This window comes from Nesoenas mayeri (assembly GCF_963082525.1).
Source record: "Nesoenas mayeri genome assembly, chromosome: 20".
Classification (NCBI taxonomy): Eukaryota; Metazoa; Chordata; class Aves; order Columbiformes; family Columbidae; genus Nesoenas; species Nesoenas mayeri.
The window spans coordinates 2,629,211-2,654,047 of record NC_137569.1 but is presented as its reverse complement, the minus strand read 5'-3'; the positions used below and the strand labels follow the sequence as shown (position 1 = coordinate 2,654,047).

Below are 24,837 nucleotides of genomic sequence, written 5' to 3'. Positions count from 1 at the left end.
AAACATCTTTAACATATTTAGCATGTTACTATGTGCGTGCTCATCTCTTACTTAAAAGCTCAGAGGCCTGGTATGAAACAGCACTAAAACATAAATGGAAACGATGATATTTGTCCACTTGTCAGGGGAAAAGTCCTTGAGACTGATTTTGTAATGTTTATTTTTGGCATGTCTATTTAATAGTGAGTGGGATTATTTCTATGGGAGAACAGTGTGATATGAGGAGAGGAATGGCAAGAATTCCAAAAGCTTTCCTTCCCATTAAGTGAAAAGCTAACAGAGGCAGCAGAAGGCTCGGGGTTACGACATAATCCTTCAGTCTCCTACACTTCTTTATTTTATAAGCATCCAGTCTGTGCCCCGACAAGCTACCGCAACCTCCCCCTCCTGCCTGGTGCAGCTGAACGGCTGCAGCTTCCCAGTGGCACCACCTTGTGGTCGTGGTAAAATTTGGGGAAAAAAAGCCCTTTTCTTAAATCAACTTTGAAATTATACATTTATCATATTATATTACAAGCTCTTACATCTGAAACCTACCAGCAATTCTCCTCCCAAATATGTTTAAATAAATAACAAATGAATAAAACCCCCCACTTGCTTCTAATTTACAGGAAGAAGAGCAAGAGTTGTAGTTTTGCCTGAACCTCAGGTTGCCTTTAACAACAGCCAAGATGTAGGTAACGCCACTTGAAAACATGGCACAATGAAATGGCCAGAAAAGCATGTAAGTCATTATAATCTTTAATATAACTTGAAGATAACAGGAAAACTAAGAACCCTTCATACCTTTTGGTAAGGATGGCTCAAAACTTCCATTATTTTGTCAAGGTTTAGGTCCTTAAGGAAGAATTTAGGTCTTACTTTGCTTTAAAAGAACGTATGGCAGACTGTCATCTCTTGAATGATACCCAAATGCAGTTTGGATTAATAATTCTGATACTGTGCATTTTTATCAATATGAAAGCATTGTATTGAAAAATAGCTATTTATTAAATATGAATAATACCTGCTCATATGAGTATGTTCAGTTCTGATTCAGTTCTTACTATTCTAACACATGCACACACTGGTTACAAGACTGGAAAACAGCTACAGTCCAGTAATTGATATACTTCAGGAAGGCAATGGAAAGTTTTCCAGCGCTGGGTTCTTCCAGGAAAGCTCTATATCAGACCATTTAAAAAATAATCAAAGGAGGGTGTAACTGGAGATAACTTGTTCCAGAGCTGTGAAGCTGTCCAGGAAGTCTTCCTCTTCGATTCCGAATTTAGTGTACTGGTGAATATAGGCTCTGGGTGTTGAAAGCACAGTAGGAAAATGGATAAGACATTGGAAATCAGTGAAGAACCTGATACATGAAATCAGATTGTACAGTTATTGTAACAACTTTGAATCAAGGTTGGTTTCCACCCAGTAACCAGACAGGTTAGTTTCTATTTGAACTCATTTTGTAATTCATGCTTATTTATAAGTCATGACTTGCTTCTAATAGCTTTTGTAAGTTTGTATATTGCTCAAGGAAAATTGCAGCTAACAAAGTCTAACTGGGAAATGGAAGGAGAAGCAATTCCGATATGAGTAAAGTAAAGTAAAGAACTCCCCTAAATGCTTTTCAACTGACCCAGGAACTTGTTTCTTGGCCCATGCAGCATGTCTATACACAATTTAGAAACTATATAATCAATGAAAGAGTTTCTATATGTTATTTTTAGAATGGTCACACTGGAATGCACTAAATTTGGGGGCATTTAGTACTAAGAAAATAATCGAATTGCCAGCACTAAAATATGTGGCTTCACTTATCCACAGAACATAAGCACGGTTCTGTGTTCCTCACCCTGCCGTCACGTTTCAAGCAGAAAAATGTTTCCACTGAAGTGTGGGAACAATCTCCATGCTTTTTCACCACTACTTGACTTTGCTGAAAGAGCGAGCTCTCTTTACAAGGAATTTGCTAATGCTGAAGACACTAGCAGTTGTAAACGAGGTATCAGCATAATTATTTTCACTTACTTGGAAGCAAACATATTCCAAGCTTTTTCTACAACATTGTCAAGAGGTTTCAGCAGGAACTGGCTATTGCTGACCAAAGAAGCAGACTTTTCATACTTGTTAAATGCTCTTGGTGTTTTCCATGCATTAAAAGCGTCCTGAGGGTTAAGCCAGGATGTGTATAATGAGGGATCTCGGAAACTTCCTGGAGCAGAAAGAAGACAGCCTTTTTGACAAACGGAAAGCTACAAGCTGCTACATCTTGATCTCAATAGTCCTGTGTGACCTAATCAATGCTTGGCAGATCAGGTCAGGCCTTGAAAAAAACCTGCAGTGGGCAGTGTGCTGAAAATAGCTGTTTTAAACAAATCCATTTTATTATCTAGGAGCGTACGCGGTACTTCATCTGCAAGCTATGCTCATCAATCCAGAAGTGGCTAAATATATTTTCAGACAATATAGCCAAGAATCCTATCATATATACGGACTTCAGCCACTTCCTCCTTCCCTGAAGTGCTGTAAATACAACAGTCTTAAGCAATTAGACAACGTGGCCTTGGACATTAAAATGTTTCGAGAGGGAATATTGACCTCAGTAGTCAAGTATGTGGCCTTGGGTTTTTTTCACTTTCATCAGATATGGTTGCAAAGAAAACAGTGAGATGTGAAACAAGAATTACTCAGGTACTGTGTTTTTCCTTCTTACCTAAGTCTACGCTGTGCGCATCTTTTCCTCGCAGGATAACCAGGTTGGCAATGGAAGTATTGAAGTGCAGCGGCTTGTTTGTGGGATGACTGGAGGGGATGGAGAAGCCTGGACGCGGTGGTCGTACTTGCCAATCAATACCTATGAGATTTGGGCAAAAGAGATATAGAAGCAAGTTAATGTTTCATGAAATATGGCTTCAGACTAGCTAAAGAGTCAGATGGTAACTAACACTGTGCTCCAAGCTGAGATCATATTAGGGTTGGTCATTTCTGCATGTTAGTTAAGCAGCAATTACACAATTCTTAGAGAAAAGCAGTGCTAATCCAGCAGTATTTGCCTGGTAGTCACTAGTCTTAGCAGAGAAAACAGATACCTGTTTCTATACTTAGTAATCTGCAGCCTGTTCTTTGCATAACTGGAAGCTGTACTGAATTATCCATGTAAATGATACAGGAGAGCTAAGCGTGATTTTTATTGGTAGAAGGTGTAAAAAGAGAAAGCGTAGCAGAACTAACTATACAAGGAATGTTCCAAATTAATCATGTAAATTAAGTGCACGGCCAAAAACTGTTGGTTTGTTTTGCGTATTTTCAAGAGTTATAATTAACTGAGATGTCTAGGAGCAAAAACAGGAGCAAGCTGGGAGCTGCTGTGGCAGCTGAGTGAATGAAGGAGCAGCTGGCTATGCAGAGGCGAGTTCCTGCTGTCTGAGGGCAGCAGCTCATTTCTGAACTCACTAAAGCTTGTCAGTGGGCTCCACAAAACAAACTTTATTTCATCTGTAAAAATATATGCTTAAAGTGATGGATACGGAAGATGAGTGAATGCTTTTTACCTTCCTCCATTTGAGCATTAGCAATGAGCATCTGCCTTAAATGTTTGAGGAGTCCAGGCCAACTGAACGTGCTATAAGCGAGCAAGTTTTCAGGCATCTGTGGTATGTTACGAAGACCCAACATCTTGAATTCGGGATGTGGAACTAACGTCTCCATTAAGTCTCCTGAAAAAAGAAATTAACAGCTGCTCACATTCGACAAAAATATTGCATAGGCTGGCTAAAATTGGAGAGTGAGGAACTTTCCACAGATGGAGGAAGTTAAGGTAAGAAACAAAGCAGGATACCTAAAGTTTTAATTTGACAAATATGTGGATACAAATTAAACCAAGTAACGCAAACTTACTCTGTGCTACAGAGTTCTATACAAGCGTGTCTACCATCTCGACATGCCTTGCTCTATAGTATGGCTCAACATCTCTAACATGCTATGCACTGCTAAAGAGATTCACAGACACATGGGAAAGTTTAATTTTACAAGCAAAACTCTCGGCGATATGGGTAACTTTCTCTAATCTATTAAAGATACAAAGGCCAGGCTGTTGCTGCCAAGCTGTATGCTCGCCTGTCTTCTGAGCTAAACACAGAACTTCCATTTTGTCTCAGTTTATACAGACTGCTGACCTTATGCAAAATGTAAAACTCATGCCAAAATTATGGTCCTGCACAAATTGCCTCTGGAATGTAAATAGGTACAAGGGTGTCTGTGACCACCTGAAAAAGGAGAAACTGGGTTCTTTTGGTAAAGAACGAAACCAGAAGCTGGGGGATCTATTTTTAACTCTTGCTACAAATTTGGGATTGAATTTATAATTCAGTATTTTGCTTCGCTTTTCCTATCGTAAAACTTGGGATGTACCCATACTTGAGGAAGGAGACGAAGAACTTAAATTCACAAAAGGAAATGATTACACCAAGATGTCTGAGAATGCACGAGGCAGCTCTATTATTTAGATACCTAGTGGGTTTCTGCTATAGCGTGAGCCACCTTCTGCTGTGTAACTGGGCTGGAAAACACTCCCCAGCTGATGCGCAATGACTTGATTTACATCCCTGAAGGAGATCTGTTTAATATTCATCAGCTGAGCACAGATCTTGTGGATCACATCATTTTCATGAACGAGAAGGGCATCTGACGACTGGTACAGATGTGACAGGGTCAAAACAGAGTTGTAGTTTTGAACGATGACCTGGAAACAAACAAATTAAAAATACACACAAATAAGAGCCAAACAACTTAATCTCTTTCTAGTTTGTAACCCCCTGACTGCTATTTCCTCAGGTCTGATTTAGGAAGTGCTTCGTTTTCTTTGCCAAAGTGCAGACTGAGGTCAGGAGCTAGCAGAGCGTTTTCATGGAAAGTGAGCAAGACCTGTGAAAATCATGTTATCCTCATTTCATACAAACATGCTGGAATAACATCTATCTGGGAACTGCTTGTAATGCTGAGGTACTATCATAATGGGAGATTTCTAATTAGCTAACAGAGCTTCTCATGAAACTGCATTATACTTTAGCACTTACATTAGCAAATTTTGGGGTTTTTTTTGTGAAACAACATGTACCAAACATTAGGCAAAAAAATCATTAGCTATGTTACTTTCTGTCCTTTTGAACTTTTAAAAAGTAAACTGCATCTCTCTTCTGCAGGTATTTTATGTGTAAAAGCAAACAGAGATTATAAACTTGTAGAATATCTCTGGGAAATACAACATTCACCTCACCAGTGCCGTAGGGCCAGATAACATGGTTTAGTATAAATGAGGTTGGAAAAGCATCTCTTAAACACCGGGTCACGAATGCTCCCAAGCCAGATCCTGTACCACCAGCCATGCTCATTATTGTGAAAAATCCACCGAGACGATCACACTTCTCTGCTTCTTTTTGTACCAGATTCATTATTGCTTCTTTGTGTCTAGGCCCGTGAACAGAATAACTGTTGAATAAAAGACAAAACAGTGAGATGGCAGGTTATATAAAAATAAAAGCCACAAGATGAAGCTTGTTCATAAAGGATACTTTTCGTAACTCGCACACTCTGTATCTCGCACAGCTGCAATGGTACCACTCCTAGAGTCCAGACAGCTCATCAACCTCTCCAGTTCCCTCAGCAAACCTTGAAACAGTTGTTCGTACCCGTTTGCCCAGTTGTTCCCAGACCCTTGCTTCTGACAGAAGTGCGACCGATCATCGTATTTCCAGCAGCCAGACCCGGCAGCTATTGATAAGGTTTGGCTGATCACTTTGGGTTCCATGTCAACAAGCACAGCTCGGGCAACAGGCACTGGACAGGAAGAAAAACAAAACTAAGAGTAATGTGCCAATATTAGCGCTTGTTTGTGTAAGACTGACAGACTTGCACCAGATTGTATTCTTCCCACACACATAAGCCCAATTATTAACTTAACGGGACAGAACAGGCAGGTACAGAAAGGACTTGGCGGTGCTCTGGATTTCTGGAGAACCATCTATTGCTCCAAAGACAAATCTGAACTCTAGAGACCACAGATCTTTCAGGAAACAAACCACTTAAAGTGTTTGACAACACCAAATTCAGATACTCTGGGTGGTCCTACTCCATGGTGTGATCTATCTACAGTAGAAAATGCAGACGTTTGGAAGGAAAGATCATGATGGATATATTATATATATATATGCTCAGTTTCCAGCTGTGTTACTGGTAGACTTGTTCTGTGGCCTCAGACGCTGATTTTGCTTCCATGGTTGTTAGCAATGCCATGAAGGCAGAGGGTTGTGACAATGCGTCAAGACTGAAGGTAAAACCCATTCTTCAGCTGGAGGTAAAAGACTTCTATCTAATATTTCTGTCCTCTTATCTGTATTAGGCTGGAAACCAGACCCTCTGTGGGAAAGAAACATTTAAATGCTGTACCTTCAGATTCCTCCTCCCTGAAAAAGCGTTCCTTGCAAGCATCACGGTAGGATTCATTCTCCTTCTTGGAACACAACCCATGTGTGCCACGGACATCAGCGCAGATGGCGTTAAACACCTCCTGGCCAATCTGATTACCACACTGGCCAAGCTGGACTGTGACTATTGACATCCTTATTCGACTTGTATTTAAGCCTAAAAAAAGAAAAGTATGCCTTCAGTAATTGCAAAAAAAGAGGAAAAAAAAGCTCTGACAAGTAGATTTCTGATCAGTTTTGCAGTTTTTGAGAACTTCTAATGGGAAGGAAAAGGCTGCACTAAAACCACTGGCTATTTCTGGGGGAAAATGGACTGTCAGCACTTTCTCCTGATTGTCAGAAGAACACAGATGGCCAGTTACAGGAAATCAGTCAGTTTAAGTTGGGATCCATCTGAAGGGAGCTGAAACCAACTGTACAGCATGGAATGTCTTTGCTTCCTTACTTTTGCTTGGCAAGCCAGGATAGAAACAAATCATTGTAACTGCAACAAAGTTATAGGATTAGGGTCTAAAAACATAATAAGAAACTAACACATGCTTTTAAAAATGTGAAACCTGTTCAAAAATCTACCTGGTTTCCAGTCCTGCATTGCTATGGGCCTGATGCCAAAACCTGATGAGGTGCCAAACATTCCCCAGAGCGTTCCCCTTGCTCCCCACAGACAGCAAAGCTTTTGATTCAGTACCAGTATGTTTTGATGGGGTTTTTTTCCTCCATTCAGTATTTTGCAGTAGCTTTGGCTTCTCACTTTTTCTCCTTTCCAGAAACACAATCAATTTTTTCAAGTCACTTTATTATTCTGGGCTGCTACTTTTCATTATCATCGCAGCTGTGCCAGAGCGTTCTCCAGACAACAGCCAGTGTGCGTGTCTTGATTCTGCTGCATTTTGCAGGCAGGTATGTGCTATTTTTTCATTCTTGTACCTGATTTCACCGCTGCTGCCACTCTGCACCTAAGGCCTGTGTGTTACAGCAAAGCGGAGTTGTTCCTCACCACAGGATAGAAATAAATCTGTGAATGATTTTTACGAAAAGGCTCGTGTCCAACCCATTCGTGTGGCACAGTCCTGGCCACAGCCGCCCTGCCCGCTGGTTTCCCGCCCACCCCCCCGACCCGGGGCCGCCATGTTCGGTGCTGCCCGCCACCCGGTGCTCACATCGCTCGGCCCCCTGCCCCTCTTCCAGAGGCTTTCTGTTCACCGGTCCCCTCCCGTCCGAGCCTCCCCGCCTGTACAGCTGCCCTCCGGGGTGTTTATCCCCCATCCCCAGCCCCACTGGCCTCCCTCAGCCCCGCCGCCGCCGGCCCTTCCCCCCCGCTGACCTCGACGCCCCTCGCTGAGGCGCTGAGCTGCCGATCGCGCATGCGCAGCCGCCGCGTGCCCCTTCCCCGCCACTTCGGACCCAGACGCGCCTTCGAACAACCCGCTTCGCGCATGCTCACAAGGGATCCTGGCAGACCGGGGGCAGGGGTCAGCCGTCTGGGCTTCACAAAGCGCAATGCGCATGCTTCTCGCGAACGGCTTCGCTGAGCCTTCTGCGCGCGCTCTGTGCCATGAGCAGGGAAGGCGGGTGCGCGTTGCTCATGCTCAGTGTCGGCCCCACGCCCGGCAGGCCAGAGCTGTCCCCGCTGCGCACGCTCAGTGCGGCCGTGGCCAATGCTGGAGGGGGCTGTGCGCCTGCGCGGTGCCCGCAGTCGGGGCGGGGGCGCAGGCGCGCTGGGGCTGGGCGGCCGGTGATGGAGGCCGTGGCGGAGTTGGGGGCTGCGGGCCCATGAGGCGGCCCAGGCCCCGCGCACCCAGCACAGCCGGGAAGGGGCGGCGGCGCCGCGGCTCTCACCCGCGCCATGGCGGGCGTGTTCGACATCGACCTGGACCAGCCTGAGGACGCGGGTTCGGACGAGGAGCTGGAGGAGGGGGTGAGAGGGGGGAGCCCGAGCCGGCGCGGGGAGGGAGCGGGAGGCCGCCGCGGGGAGCGGCGCCAGCGGCAAGGCCTGAGGGGAGGGAGCGGGCGGCGGCCCGCGGGCAGCGCGCCGGGGACAGCCCGCCGGGGACATCCGGGCGGCGGGGACAAGCGGAGGCGGCAGGGGCCGCGCTGCGGCGGCGGGAGCGGGTGAGGCTGAGGCGGAGCGCAGCGCAGCGGCCGCCGCCCCGGCCCGCACAGGTGAGGCGGCCGCGCCCCGTCCGGCCGGAGGCGGCCGCGCTGCCCCGGGGAGGCAGCTCTGGGGCGGCCGCGGGCCCCGCGCCCGGCCCGGCCTCGCAGCGCCCGGAGTTCCCGTCCGGCGGAGCACACGGGGCCGGTCGGGCCGGCGGTTCAGCCCGGCCGGGGGCTGTGGGCTGCGCCGAACTTGCGGGAGCTTTTTCCCTCGGAAGTTTGGCGTTGGGTTTCCCCGCACAAGTGCCGCAGCTTTCTGCGATTTTTTTCCTTTTTCTTGTCACATGTTGTAACGTCAGTACAGAAACGCTAATCTTTCTGGAACTGGGTAAAGTCGTTGCTCTAGCGCCAAAATCAAAGCTTTCAAATGCTACATTAGACACCTGTACGGATCAGCGTGCATCTCCATGTCACGCTTTCACCAGCGGTTCACCTTGTGATCTGTAGTTTGTCATTTTGTAACGTTCATATAGATTCTGTTAAGGCTTTGGGGGAATTTTATTGCAAGATCTCTGTTTATATTTTTCTAGTGCTGCTGTCGCTTTTTTATATTATTTCGTATATTAAACATTTGCTATTGCTTAAACTGCTACCGCATTTATTTTTTGCTGTTTAAATACTAATGGAGTCTTGGAGATAACCAGATACTCTGTATCACAGTTGGAACACCCACACTACATTTAAACCGAGACTTTGTTTGACAGCTGAAGGCTCGAACGCTTCTCAACCTGCAGGAAAAAGCACCGTCTGTCACTTCAATAATCAATAAAGTACTTGGCTTTATAAAATGTTGCTTGCATCACATTGTTAATGTTGCCAAGAACAGGTTCTAAGGGGGGGTGTCAAGAAAGTTGAATTTGTTCTTGCTCACTTTCCACTAATTCAGTCTTAGGGAATAGTTTTTTCTAAAAATAAGTACTTATTGTGGGTTTTAGAAAGTTGGTATGACTGAAATTTTCATGGCAGAGCTGTGGACACGAACACACGTTGGCAGCTTGGTTTGGTTCTCAGGTGTCGTGGAAAACAGATAAAGGAGGGTTAGAACTGACTTGAAATTAGAACTGAAAAGAAGGGAATATAAGAGCAGGAAAAAAGAGGGAGCATGAGGGAAGTTTAAGGGGAACAGGGTTTCACTGGGTGTTCTCTCTGTAGACACGTGTGTGTCTTACAGGGATCAGGAATGGCGGGCAGAGCAGTTGGGATCACTGAACGGGCAGTGAGCGAGGTATCAAGTCTGGACTATCCTGTTTAATCTGTGTGGTGCTGTTTGTAATAAATGCAACAATAAGCATAGACTGAAGGGCCACTAGAATACCATTGTGTTTCTTAGTTTTGTGAAATGAGAAGAAACCCTGAAAGCAGCAGAATGGCATCTAAAGTGAATTTTGCTCGAGTTAATAAGAATGAAAACCATAGTTCACAGGGGCAAGAACAGTATGTGTAAACTTTGCCAGAACCATTGAGTAACTCGAGTTGTTGTTCTAGGAATAGGATGGGTGTTTATTCTCTGTGTTTGAATTTTTAAAAATTAATTCGTTGGCATCTAACAGGAGGGTCAAGGGCAGCTTTAGTGGGTTTTATTGTGAAACAGATGACAACAAGCTGGATTTCTCTAAGGAATGTTACCAAGAGGACGTGAGTAGCATCTCTCTGACTTGGAAACGAACTTTTTGCTTGTGGTGGTAGTAGGTGGAACCAGGAGTGAAATTCCCCTCTAGATCACCCACCAAATATAACCACCTTCCATCAACTTTAACGTTTAAGTGGTGTTGAAGCTATTGGAAGTTTCTGTCAGTTAAAAGTGCACTCTTTGCCTTGCTCTGCTTTTTGCAGATCGCCAGATGCGCTTTTTTCCCCTTCTGATTCTCTGAATTTCACACGTCTCTCAATATATCAGTATCCAGTCTGTAGATCCCAGGCTGTTTCTCACTAACTTGCAGTTGTTATTTTATGTACATTTTTAAAAATACAAATGTTAAGGTATCGTCTAAAGCTCCTAAGAAGCACGCCCATTAAATTCTATTTGTATTCTTTCCAGCTGTCTGCTTGGTTTGCACTTGTTTTGCCATGTAGAGCCACAATTATAGGGAAGTATTATCTTGCATAAGGGATCAAGTTGGAAATTCCTCTTCGAAATTGAACTGCATTCTTTAATGGTGACTCGTTTGATGCTGAAGTGCCTGAGCCTTCTTTAGCAATACTTGCATGCATTAATCGATCTGAATGATTATTGGTCAGAAAAGGTATTTAACATTAGAGTAAAGCTTAATTCTTTCGTTACGACTGGGATTTGATTACTCTTAATAGAGACTAATAAAACCTTCTCAATAGATCATTTGGTTTTAGGGTGTATGAATCCCAGTTCATCTATTCACATAATCTTTACCATTCTAATTTGCGTAATGCTATAATAGGATTTTTAAATTCATATGTAAGAGCAACTGTTAAAAAAAGGCAGTTCCTTAACATTTTTCAAATTCACTTGGGGGTGTGTGAAATTGTTGCCTCTAATGTTTAAGTGATGGAGTAACGATGCAGGCAGGTAAAACGGGGGTTCCACCTGTCGCCGTTGGGGATACGTGGCAAATCTTATACAGAATTTAGTAGATTTCTTCTGCTGATAATTTCTTATTCCTGACCTTTAGGCTTATTTAATTATATACATATAAATTCTAATTATATATAATTACTATATGCGTAATTTAAGAAGTTGTAAATCACATCAGTGCATTTATTTCTAACACTGCTTTTTTTCTTTTATTATAATTAATCTTCCTTTTACCCCTCCCATCCCCAGGGTCAGTTAAGTGAGAGCATGGACCATGGAGGAGTTGGCCAATATGACCTGTAAGTTGCTGCTAGAAAATGTTCTGTACCATTCATGCCAGCTACATAAAACTTCTGATTTTGTTACATTGTTAAGTTCAATAGAAAATTTGTCATTCTTGTTCAATTTTGAGTTGTTTCTAGTAGTTTCACTATTTTTTAACATTAAAATTTGTGAATTGTATCTTGAAATAAAATAATAATAATAAAAAAAATCTCTGGCAAAACTTGCTGTTGTCTTTTAATCCTTGGTTCTCCTAATGTTATCTATCGTACCCGAATAATATTCATAATATCAATGCAATGTGCTGTCTACAGAACCCTGCCTGTTCTGTTCGTTTTCTAAAGGCTCCAGGTGCAGATTTGCGTAGCGTCTGAGGCAGGTGAGGACTCACAAGCTCTGATTTGATGTTCAGGAGCATAATTTAAAAGCATCATTAAATGATGGTCCATTCTTTTGTGGCATGTTCAGTTGTGAGACTTCTTTTTATTACAGCTTTTTCTGCAAGGTATTTGTTATAGAAGTTTTACCATGACTGTTGGGGCTGCTGGATGTCATCTGGAACTTAAACACAGCTTATTTACTTGAGGTCTTTTAGGAATATCTAAGTTAGTTTGAGGCTTCTGTCTTTTAAACTTAATTTTGGTATTATACAGAGATTTATTATGCATTGGGAATCTGAAGGAAATCTTAAACCTATAAATCCCCCAAATTTGCAGGTAGTCTTTTCTGTGCAATATGCAACTTACTGCTTTGCACACACCTAAATCAAATTTCTGATGCTGGGAATTCTCCCAGTCTCCAAAGCAGTCGTTCAGTTATGCCAGATACACTGTATGCTGTTGAGAAAGTAATTTGCTTGCTTACTTTCATGTGATCCTTTCTGAGTATCAGGTAGTCTTATGTTCTTGTTTTGGTTTTATCCAGTGGCATGGAGCATTGTGAGAAATTTGAGATTTCAGAAACTAGTGTAAACAGAGGTCCAGAAAAGATCCGGCCCGAGTGCTTTGAGTTACTGCGCGTGCTGGGCAAAGGCGGCTACGGAAAGGTAAGGAGCTCTGTTCTACTGGAGGTGTTTAAAGGGCTTGGCAAGGTCTGATGTTCCCATCCTGTTGTCTGAAAAGTTCATTCTACCAGAAGGGAACGTGGGGGCTGCCGAGGGGGTCACTGGCAGAGCCTCACCAGCCGGCGGCTCTCCAAAATGCCCCAGACTGGTTCTGGTTCCTGTCCCCAGCTCTTCTTCAGGAAGGGTTGCAATTTCTATATGATCTTGTCTCTCTGTCGCTGAATTTTGTTGTTAACTTGTAATGGCTGATGTGGTCATAACGTGTGTTTGCTTTTGTCTTGGTGTTGTGTAGGTGTTTCAAGTACGAAAAGTAACTGGAGCAAACACCGGGAAGATATTTGCCATGAAAGTTCTTAAAAAGGTAACTGGGATGTTCATGTTTCACTTCCGTCTGAATCTAAAAAAATCAATCTCTCCCTTTAGCTGTTACATTTATCTAATTACATAACATACCTCAAATTAAACTTTATCTGTGATGTATACAGTTATCCAGGTGAAATGGTGACATTTTCTTCTTTTTTATTATGTTGCTGACTCATATGTAGTGTTGTGATTTAGTAAACTCAGAAGGGAATTAACTATAAAAGCCTCCCTGTTCTTGTGCTCACATATCACTGCTTTTTGTAGGCAATGATTGTAAGGAACGCAAAGGATACAGCCCATACAAAAGCAGAGCGGAATATACTGGAGGAAGTGAAACATCCCTTCATCGTAGACTTAATTTATGCCTTTCAGACTGGTGGGAAACTCTACCTCATCCTTGAGTATCTCAGTGGTCAGTATATGAAATTCTGTTACTTATGTAATTGAGAATATTGATTTCTTATTCTGCTTACAAAAGCCCAACTAACTATTGGCATGGGGTCTTAAAAATGTAAAACAGGTTAGCATTAAGAATACATAGAAAACCAAATAAACCCTCTAATTCAAGAAAATAAAGATGAGTGAAACATGTTACTTTTCATGACAGTACAGGAAAGGTATATTTTTTTTAATACTTTTTTTCCATCAGGCTTGTAATTCCTGTCTGATACACTTAGATTCACATAGTTATATGGAGTACCTGAGGATTTAGCCCTTGTAGCTTCTCCGGGAAACAAGAAAACGTTCTCTTTCTTTCATGATAGGGAAACAGACACAGATGAGAAGCAATTTGCTCAAGTTATAACAATAGGAAAAAACAGGGACAGAAACAGTTATTTTTTTCAGCATGCTGGTTTGATTTCTTTTGGCATTTCTTCAGTTGATGGAATTCTGAGAATAACAGCCTAGTAAATTCTCACTTGTTTTTTTGTGAAACAACTTTCTGTGGAGCAAAACAATACCTGTTGCTTTTAGTTTTTCCAGAAAATAGTCTTTTGACTGACTAAAAATGATAGAATGCACTTCAATAGAGTATAATCTCATTTTTCTCATGACAGGAGGAGAACTATTTATGCAGTTAGAGAGAGAAGGGATATTTATGGAAGACACAGCTTGGTAAGTTAAATTAATTGTTTGGGTTTTTTTCCAAGTGCCTAAATGGCATATTCTGACTTGAAAAACTATAACCCTGCATTCATTTCATAGTCTAGAGAAAAGAGCAGTTCACTGGGGTGTGGGAGGATGTACATGTTCTGTACTTACCAGTTTGTGTCAGTGTTGTTACCGAAGAGGGTCCATTGCTGAGGCCAAGCTCCACGGAGCTGTGGTAATGGAGGTGTTTTGGGTATTGGAGAAAAAACTTGCTGGAAATGCCTTTTTGTTGTTGTTTTTCTTGATCCACAGACAATTTTCCCAGATACAGCTGTATCTTTCCACAGCACATGCTGATAGTGCCTCAGAAAAGCTTTGGTGTCCCTCTGGGGCTGTAATGCTGTTCACACTCTGGGTGCTGCCTGCTACCTCCTTAGCTTCATTTTTTGTTCTTCAACTTTGCCATCTAGCTGTGGTAACACAGCTTGATGCATATTTTAACCACTAACTGGTAAATTTGGATTCCTCTAGATACATTCATGATAAGATAGCTACTGAACAGATAAACCTCAAGCTAATGGCGTAATTTTGCAGCTCATCTGTATTCAGTCTGTGCGCCTTTTGGCAAACCAGCCTCAAAGGCATAGTTTCTCTCATTCATTCTCTCATATACTTCTAATGATACTTTCAAGGAACTGTTGCTATCTACATAATAGTCTTAGTGCTTAAGACGCTTCGCACGATTGAATATGTCTAATTTTGTGGCATATGTTTCTTTTCAGCTTTTACTTGGCAGAAATCTCAATGGCACTGGGGCACTTGCATCAAAAAGGAATCATCTATCGTGATCTGAAGCCAGAAAATATCATGCTTAATCATCAAGGTAGAAATATAGTAACCGTTACGTTCCAGTCATTTGAAAACACGTTTTCAAAGGTCACAACGCTTCAGTCTTACGTGAATTTCCTTAGAACAACGGCATGTTCGTTAGCACTCTGGGTATAACTGAAGAATTGACAAAGCTAATTGCTTGCCATTAGACACAGTTTTAATAGGCCACAGCAAGCTCCAGGTTCCACGTCTCTGGACACAGGCATTTTTTGAATGGTTGACATGCTATTTGTGCAGCTCTGGAATTGTTCTTCTGCTGGGTCTTTGTGAAGTACATAAAGATCTGTGTCTTTAGCGTAGTATCGGTGGCATTGTAGTCAATGGGAGTGACCAAAGAAGTTGGTTAGGAAAGACAGTTTAGGTAGGATGTCAAATAATCTGTAGCTGAAATGAGTTATCTTGCTGTTGACTCTTTACCTGACAGTAGTAGCAATTCCTGAATGCACCGATTAGTCTGGCAATTCTATAGCCTACTTATTCTTATATGAATGATGCATTTTAAGTACCTTTATCTGTATGTGAATAAGCTTTGGTAGCTTGTCATGTTTCTCTTCAAGCTGCAACACTTATGCAGGTATAATGCAGAGGTTTTATATGTAAGTGTGATTACTGCATTCTGTTTTATAGCTGTATTGCTTTGTCAGACCATTGAAGATACCTGGAAGTAGTTCAGAGTTATTACATATGCATGTTAAAAATTGCTATTTTTTAACGTTACTTATCCAAATGTCAGAATTCTGGCAAGTCTTAAATTTTGTATATTTAATTTCAGGTCATGTAAAATTGACTGACTTCGGGTTATGTAAAGAATCTATTCACGATGGAACAGTCACACACACATTCTGTGGAACAATTGAATACATGTGAGCTGCATGATGAAACAGAGAAGTATTACTCTGGTCTGGGGGTAATGGCTGAGTTTTGCCTTTTTTAACTGATTGTTTATATGTTCAGTCACTTTATTTGATAAATGTGGTTTTGTTTGAAAAATAGTAGTCAGAATTAGCATTAAGCTTGTTAAAAGACGTTCATATTTTCAATTTTTCTGATTATAGGGCCCCTGAAATCTTGATGAGGAGTGGGCATAATCGTGCTGTGGACTGGTGGAGTTTGGGGGCATTAATGTATGACATGCTGACTGGAGCAGTAGGTGCACAGTTACAATTGCATGTATTTCTCTTTGTAGAGTTTGTAGTTACCTGTATTCTAATTCAGATGCATGCGTAAATACGTATATATTTGTACATATACAGACTGCAAGTAAGAAATACCTAAAATACAGCTACACTTATGTTGATTACAGTCATGAGCTGCTCTCATCCAGACACTTGTTTGGAAGTCTCATTTGCAGTAATTTTATCTGCTTTATAAATTACTGAAGTGAGTTGTGTGTGTGCAAATAAGAGACCTGAACAAGTCCTGTTTTTCCTCCCATGACTGCGGTGCTTTCCAGCCTCCTTTCACTGGGGAGAACAGAAAGAAAACGATTGACAAGATTCTCAAGTGTAAACTCAACTTGCCTCCCTACCTCACACAAGAAGCCAGAGATCTGCTTAAAAAGGTAGAGTTTAAATTAATGTCAGTACTACATGTGTATGTAGAAAATATAAATATAATGATGCAATTATGGCTATTCAGTCCATATTCGTTTTACTGCTTATAAGCCAGTATTGTTTTTACATGGTACAGAAAGTGATTTTCCTTGAAAACACAACTGTTTTCTAACGAATGCAGATTTTGATTGTTCTGTATTCATTCTGCATGGGATTCATTCAAATGGTGATTCATGTCAGAACTAGTTAGTCATAACGGTATAACTAATTTTTCTCTTTTGGATGTTATTTCTCCTTAAGCTGCTAAAAAGAAACGCTGCCTCACGTCTAGGAGCTGGTCCTGGAGATGCTGGAGAAGTTCAGGTAACTCCTGCTTAACTCAAGAATTCTTAAATTACCTTTGAGGGTACATTAGAGAGGGAAAGTGTGTCTGTCTTGAAGTGTAACGAGCACAAAGGCCCCACATGACAACTGATCAAAATTGGAATGCTTTAAAACCTGCCAGCCCTTGCATTTAGTGCAGCTCTTCCAAGCGAGAAGTGTCGTTGGTTTGCAGTCAGTGTTGCACAGTGGAAAGGCTGAGGCCTAGTTCCTGTTGCTTACAGCTTGACTTGACGTCCTTACTGCCCAGTTCTGATAATTTGTCATTAATACAGTGTATCGTTATTTTTAGATATCTAAAAATGACTGACTTGGGGGTATGGTATCAATTTTCAGCTCTTGCAGCTACTTGGGTGTAGTGCTGCACAATATATTACACTAGATCCACGTGTGATTTTGGACAGAAAGACACCACAGAGAGGATCTGAAAAGAACATGCTTCATTCTTCAATTTCTGTGATATGTACCCAGAAGGCGGATTATGACTCTGCTATTGCTGACTCTTGTAGGCTCACCCGTTCTTCAGACACATTAACTGGGATGAGCTGTTGGCACGGAAGGTGGAACCTCCTTTTAAACCCTTATTGGTATGTACTCAGAAAGCTGTGAGATGTTCCTTGGATGCCTTTAGGAAAGGTCTAAACCAATGTGGAATCTAAAACTTAGAAACGTTCGCTCTTACAAACTGGAGTGCCATTGATTTCTGGTGCTTTAAACAGTTAAATGAATCAACTCAGGTTCCTGGTTCTCAGATTCACTCTTGTGAAATTACAGAGAGAAACTATTTTATGCAGATATATATTTTTTTTTCCCCTGAGAACTGATACTGGATGAACATTTTTAAAAAGCTCTTTACGTCTCCACACAGTATGAAATGCTGGCTGTCATGAGCATGCTGTTCTGTCATATTACCCTCTAGTCATGGTATTCGTCTGCCACTGGAATAGGATCTTGCTTTTTTATGTGAGAAAGTGGCAAAAAGCAGCTAAAAGCTGATTTATCCTTCTGTTCAGTCTCCTAGGGGAAGAAGGTTCTGCCTCAGTTTTAATTCCTCCTGCTTCTAATCTGTAGGTTAAACAGACTTGCAAGTGCAGTTCTCTCTGAATTTCACCTTCTAGACACCATCCAGTAAGTCAGTACTTAGTTGAAACTAAGATGATAAATAGTTGATAAGCAAAAGCAAATGAAGTCACCTAATTAAGCAATTTGTATGTTTGCTTATTAATATTTACAATGCATCTGTGCATTGTGGGCAGTAATTAAAGTTTACCTCGAACCAGCGATGTGATGAATAAACCTCTATTATCTTGTGTTACACTTTGATGGTGTGGGGTGTCTCTTTTTTTCCCTCTGGGTACAATCAGGGGCAGCAGCAGTGGGTATTGCCACCCATTTAGTTCCCAGCTACTAATAATCTCACTTTAAACTGACTTGAGCGTCACTGATACGGAGCATGCTACAGCATGCAGACTCCAGACCTTATTTTCCCCTCACTCTTTTGAATGAAATTCAGAATAACAGAAGACTGATATTTCCAAACAAATTATCCGAAGATAGTTATGGGTTTTTCAGTTATTAGCAAATGTTATGAAAGTCGCTTGTAGAAACCAGATGGTTTTTGGTTGCGGGAAGGCCTGCACAAATGAATCCATATTGCCTTTTCAGTTACAGAGGAATGAGAGAAGGGATCTTGGAATTAAGTCTGGTGTTCTTTGACTGAAGAAAACAATATTGTTCATAGTCAGTAATACCCGAGTTGTCATTTCTCCCTCACAGTATAAATGCTTCTATATCAGCAAAAATGGGCTTAAATTATCTGGAGACGCTCCCAAAAACTAATAGTTGCAGCTGTTCTGTGCTGGTTGTGAGGAGGGCTAAACTTGCAAGAAAATGGCTTAGTATTTCTAAAGGTTTTATGTTTGTAATTTGAGAGGGGTTTTTTAAGGCATATTTTTGTGTTCCTTTTTGATCCATAATTTTTGCCCCTCCCCCTTGCCTTTATTTCTCAGTGTCAGTGCCCATAGAGATCCCACTGGCAGCGACAGGATTCCGACACCACTCCAGGGTTTTACTCCAGCAGAGCTCTGCCAAAAGCCTATGGAATGAACTCCAGCCACCGCTAAGCCATTTGGTTGATATCTGTAATATAAACCCTTAATCATTTTGTTTTTGCAAAGCAATCTGAAGAGGATGTGAGCCAGTTTGATTCAAAGTTTACACGTCAGACACCTGTTGATAGCCCAGATGACTCTACTCTCAGTGAAAGTGCCAACCAGGTCTTTCTGGTAAGTTAAAATGTGTAACGACTGTGCAGAGCTATGTTGTGTTACTTGGAAACAATTAGGGTGTTTCAGGTAAATTAGTTCTACTGGATCTCACCACCCCATATTTGAAGCAAATGATCGTAATTTGAAACACAAATTCTGCAACAGGGTTGAAATGTTTAAGGGCTTTACAAATGCTTCGTTTGATTATTGCTGGCATTTTCTTTACACAGATAAAACAGCCAACAAAAGTTGCTCGCTTTCTGAAATGTCAGCATTCTGATTCATAGTTGTATCATGAACCCTGGACATGTGATTGCTTTCATAGTCACACAGAGAGAACAATGTCCATTCTGTAGATCAAAATTATTTAAATTGAGCATGCCTGTGGGAATCTGTGATCTGAGCAGAAATATCTGGGGTGTGCAGGCACCCAGGTGCAGAACTCCCTGAAGTCCTGTTCTGTGCTTCAGGAAGTGGAAAGAAGTTCATATGACCATGAGCCAGCACTGGGCCCTTGTGGCCAGGAAGCCAATGGTACCTGGGGTGGGTTAGAAGGGGGTGGTCAGTAGGTCAGAGAGGTTCTCCTGCCCCTCTGCTCTGCCCTGGGGAGACCACACCTGGAATATTGTGTCCAGTTGTGGCCCCTCAGTTCCAGCAGGACAGGGAACTGCTGGAGAGAGTCCAGCGCAGGGCAACAAAGATGCTGAAGGGAGTGGAGCATCTCCTGTGTGAGGAAAGGCTGAGGGAGCTGGGGCTCTGGAGCTGGACAAGAGGAGACTGAGGGGTGACCTCATTAATGTTTACAGATATGTAAATGGTGAGTGTCAGGAGGATGGAGCCAGGCTCTTCTCGGTGACAACCAGTGACAGGACAAGGGGTAATGGGTTCAAACTGGCTGCCCAGGGGGGTTGTGGAGTCTCCTACTCTGCAGACATTCCAACCCGCCTGGACACCTTCCTGTGTAACCTCATCTGGGTGTTCCTGCTCCATGGGGAGATTGCACTGGATGAGCTTTCGAGGTCCCTTTCAACCCCTGACATTCTGTGATTCTGTCTACATTTACTCTCCTTTTTGTAATTTTCATTTACTATTTCATGACAATCATAACCGCACAAGTGCTTACAACTGTAAATCTTGCCTGTAAGTTACAGTGCATTCATTCCTGTTTTGCAGGGTTTTACGTATGTGGCTCCATCCGTACTTGAAAGTGTAAAAGAGAAATTTTCTTTTGAACCAAAAATCCGCTCACCTCGCAGATTCATCGGTAGCCCTCGGACACCAGTCAGGTATCTCTTCTTTTCCTTTTTTTCCATTTTTTTGTAATACACTTTTTGGCAAGTAGTTGAAATAGATCTGCACTAGAAATAAAAAATGCGGCCTTTCTGCTCAGTAAGCCCGTCACTTCCATTAGAAGTGCAGCATGGATTCTATTTTACAAACCACATGATTAGAGACAAATCTGTGGCGTTTGGCAGCACAAGCAGCACTAAGTTGCGTGCTGTTCACCGCTGATCCAGCCTCTCAGCCGGGTGACTTTGGTGCACTGTTCCTCTAGAGCTGTTTCAGAACATCCTGAGTACTTATGTGCCGCTAAAGAATCATGTTAGTACAGAAAATTCTTTCTGCAATCACCTAGAAATATATCCCGACTACTCAAATGAGAGAATTTTACAAGAGACTGGTAGAAGCTAGACATGGAAACTCTCTCAGACTTCTGGAAGTGGAAGGAAGAATTAGAAATGCTTCTCAATAGGCGTTTGAGTTCAGCTTCCTGCAGAGTAAAGGACGTACCTTGGTACTGTGTGTATCCTCATCTCTGATTTTTATATTTCTTGTTTTAAAGCCCTGTAAAGTTTTCCCCTGGGGAGTTCTGGGGAAGAGGTGCTTCTGCCAGCGCATCAAATACTCAGCCACCTGTGGAATATCCAATGGAGACAAGTGGAATAGAACAAATGGATGTGACAGTCTGTGGAGAGGCCTCAGCACCACTTCCAATCCGGCAACCAAACTCTGGGCCATATAAAAAACAAGCTTTTCCCATGATTTCCAAACGACCAGAGCACTTGCGCATGAATCTATGACGACACAATTGTTTTTAAGCCTTTGAAGGTGGTGGAAAACCAAGAACGGACAGAAGCCCCCTTGAAGCTGAAATACGGGGGCTTGTATGGTTTACTTTTAAAAAGTGACAGTATCAAAGAGTCAGTCATTGCACAGAGCGACTTGGAAAGCAAAGCAAAATGGATTCTTTTTTTCTGTCAATCAATGGTGCATAAAAAAACTTTAGAAAATGGTATTGCAGAACTCTAGGCACATCATCTAACTGATTCGCAGTGACATCTTCTCACCTTATCAAGGATTTTTCAGCTTGCTAGCTCGAAACTGACAGTATTAAGGGTCAGGATGTTGCTTCAGAATCACTGGTCTAGTCGTGAATGTGTCAAGGAGGGTTTAGCCCTTTCACTAGGCAAAGTCTGAAACGCCTCTATGCTTGCGTCTGAGGAATAATTAGCATGCAAGCTTGGTGAAGCGGTTTCCTACAATGGGGTGGAATCAAAGATGAAAGATAAAATTAATTGGTATTTCACATTCGAAACATAATGAGTTTTTTATATATATAAAAATATATTTTTTTCAAATAGATTTTTTGATTCAGCTCATGATGGAAAGTATCCCAAAATTAAAAATGCAAAATAATTGGTTGCTGTGAAGAACCTAAAGGCTCTAGTTCTGATTCTTCTCCTCGTGAAACAACAAATCACTAAGCGAATCGCTCGGTGAGCAGCTTGGCAGTGTGGGGTGGGAGAGAACTGTTTCACTTGCTTACCCAGCTGAAATCCGTGTTCCTGCAAAGACAAGCGGATCTAATCAAACGGCGCTGCTGCTATGGTCTAGGCTTAACTGGAAGCCAGGGGCTCAAATACACGTCCTGCTTATTTCATCCTTGTCCTCAGCAGACATTTCACTGGGAAACATCACTTTCGTACGCGCTAGGCACGTAGATGGAGACAGCTGAATATGCTCAGATTCTTACCCATAGAAAAGAGCAGGAAAAAGTGCATCGAAATACAAGGTCAGTAGAATCACATAGGAAATACCACAGGAACCATACGCAAATTCTACGTGTTCTAAGGAAACAAACCTTTTTGTAACCAGTGGGTAAGAATTTGAGGATTTTTTTCCTTCTTTTTAAATAAAATTTTGCTTATAGGAGTTCCCTGCCATTATACATGTCTAAATTATCAACATTTTTTTTCTATGCTGGGGCAATAAATTTGCTGATTGTATGAGAAGAAGTGTTAAATGGCCTTTCAGTGAATGTCTTCCACAGTGGGTCAGAACTTTAGCAACTTCATTTAGCGAAGGACACTATTTATGTTTTGGAAATTGTCACAATCTGTACAAATGACTTACAGGTACAAAGAATAAAATAAAGGTAACTTTACCTTAACTTAAATACTTCCTGCCTTAAAGAAAGCATTTCCATGAACATAGCTGGTGAAAGGGTTAATATCTGCAGAGCTTTACACTAGTTAGAGTGTGTATGGTGTGTGCGTGTGTTTATGATCATGCAGCCGCATACAAGTCCTGTCACTTTTTGCCTGCCACACGTCGCATTATCTTTAGTCAAACTGTGCAAAGTCTACTTCTAGCGTTTCACAACAGTAGGGATTTTTTAATAGATTCTGCTAAGTCTGTGTATACTGAATCTTTTTGAGCCATAGGATCCAAGCCATAAAACTCGAAGCATATTGAATCCAATCAGAATGCTGTTTTCTAAAATTTGCAAGTCAGGAGGATTCACTGATATCTTGGTGATACTAAGAAAGAACCAAAAAAAAAGATGGTTATGATTGAGCAAGAGGTTTTTTTTCTTCCTGATAAGCCTTTTGTTGCAAAAATTCTTTAGTTTTATAAGGAAAAGCAAGTTAACTTGTGTTGACATAAATTGTACTGGAAGATCGCAGTTGTTCATTTGGTAATACGGCCACTGGTGACGTGTTGTGACACTGCAATCCAAGTGCTCTCGTGCTTGTATTTTGCAGATTTGCAAATAGGCAACACCTCAAGCAGTGCCTCTCTGTGCCACACGTGGGTTTGTTTCCTAACGTGTTCACCGAGGATAAAGGAACTTAGTCTAAAAAATCATAGATCTCTCTTGGTCCTCGTTAACAGCAAACAGTTGCTTTTTGGTTGGCTGGATAGAATTGTCCAGTAGAATTGGTTTAATATGGCTGGCAAGAATGGCAAGAGTTGTTTGTCTGAGTTCACTGATTAATTACAGATACGATTCATCGGTATTCAAGTTAAATTCCATGTACTGTCAATGTTTCATCCCATGGGTTATAAGTTTAATTCCCTACCATAACTGTGAAACTTTTGGAGTGTGACTCAGACAGCAAGCACACACTATGCAATATGGTTTATCCTGTATTTATTTGTAAAAATATCAGACATAGATCCTCTATATATATATAATAGTGTCAAAAATCCTAGTTGTGAACTAAAGGGAGTGGAGTTCTTGCTCCTGTTTGGCTATTTCAGATAAGTGCAGAATGCATTGAATATTGGAGAGCTTAACAAGTGCTTTCTTTTGTTCATTTAAAAATGTCTTAAATTTTTCATTAGAGTATAGAATCTTATTTTTTTTATTTTGTACAAGCTGCGCTTTTTTAATTATAATCACTGAAAAATTCACTATAATTTGATTTTATAGGATTTTTGTAGCATTACAAAAATATAGTAAAACTGAGGTTAATACCTGTTGTGGCTAACCATATAAAAGTATTAAATCTTAAACTTGAACAAAAGTCATATTATTTTTTACTAGATGTTAAATAGGGAAATATTTTGTTCCGCAGGTCATTATCACAAGAGGTTTCTAGCTCAGCTGTGTTACCAGCAGTTGTTCTTTTCCCATTTGATGCAGAAATGATTCTGGTATAAGATATTCAGAATTTCCTCATTTTTCTCTGTGGGAGTGATACATAACATTTGATGCCATTCGTGTACTAAATTGTAATTTTGGGAATGCTGGAATAATTCCTACCAAGACTGTCTTAATTGTGCCATCCTGACATTTGAATGTCATCTGGTATTAGCTCATAATAAAAGATAAAAATAAATGAGTCAATTGTTCTTTTGAATATCCCTTTTTTTCTTGTCTTGCTATCTAGAAGCTGAACTGCTGGAGAACATGTAATATTTGAGTCTAACTATCCATGGGTGTTTACTTTGGGTCTGTTCTCTTTCTAGTATCAAATCCCAACCTTCTGTCACTGTTAATCCAAAAATGCATCGAGCACCGAGGGACACTGCTGCTGTTCTTAGGACAGACGCTTGGGCTTTGCTTTGTTTCTAAGAAATCCTGTCTCTACAGCAGGATAATTGCTGTTTCATTTTCCTAGTTTAGAGGGAAGCCCTTTGCCCTAAGGGTAAAGAGGAGACATTATTAAGAACAATGCAAATTATTAAATATTGTTCCTGCAGATCCTTAATGATATATACTGTGTGCAGTTCCTATGGATGAACTTTAACAGATTGTTCTCTTCTAGATTAACGTGCCTTTGTGGCCGTCTTCAAGAAACAAACCTGAGCTGCCTTAGTAGAAATAAAGGTAATCTCTATTCTGGTTTTCATCTTTCATAGCTTACTGGAACTAAATATATTCAACTGCTGAATAAGATGGATGTGAATAGCAATTAAATGCAAATTTAAACATCCAAGTGACCTGTTTTTTTAAAGGAAGTAGGTAGGCCCTAAGTAAAACTGTGGA

At 41.4% G+C, this 24,837-nt stretch overlaps 2 protein-coding genes across 4 annotated transcripts; one reads left to right on the top strand and one right to left on the bottom strand.

The window, feature by feature from the left end:
* Positions 1-1,188: 1,188 nt before the first annotated feature.
* TUBD1 (tubulin delta 1) lies at positions 1,189-6,601 on the bottom strand (the record flags this gene model as incomplete). 3 transcript variants are annotated; one of them, XM_080357260.1, is made up of 8 exons in its annotated part: positions 1,189-1,291; positions 2,014-2,197; positions 2,699-2,839; positions 3,537-3,701; positions 4,495-4,726; positions 5,256-5,472; positions 5,673-5,820; positions 6,415-6,601. In XM_080357260.1, 8 exons carry the CDS (start codon positions 6,599-6,601, stop codon positions 1,189-1,191), a joined length of 1,377 nt encoding a protein of 458 aa, XP_080213386.1. The 3 variants fall into 3 exon arrangements, with proteins under 3 accessions (XP_080213386.1, XP_080213385.1, XP_080213387.1); XM_080357259.1 differs by having other exon boundaries at positions 6,430-6,601; XM_080357261.1 differs by lacking the exons at positions 2,699-2,839; positions 3,537-3,701 and having other exon boundaries at positions 6,430-6,601.
* Positions 6,602-8,177: 1,576 nt separating this feature from the next.
* Positions 8,178-24,324, top strand: RPS6KB1 (ribosomal protein S6 kinase B1). Its single transcript, XM_080356906.1, has 15 exons — positions 8,178-8,385; positions 11,419-11,468; positions 12,376-12,496; positions 12,807-12,875; positions 13,142-13,289; positions 13,936-13,993; positions 14,752-14,852; positions 15,633-15,723; positions 15,916-16,006; positions 16,314-16,421; positions 16,714-16,776; positions 17,304-17,381; positions 18,972-19,079; positions 20,235-20,347; positions 20,905-24,324. The coding sequence occupies exons 1-15, from the start codon at positions 8,314-8,316 to the stop codon at positions 21,140-21,142; spliced, it is 1,509 nt and encodes a 502-aa protein (XP_080213032.1). The 5' UTR covers positions 8,178-8,313; the 3' UTR covers positions 21,143-24,324.
* The last annotated feature ends 513 nt before the right edge of the window (positions 24,325-24,837 follow it).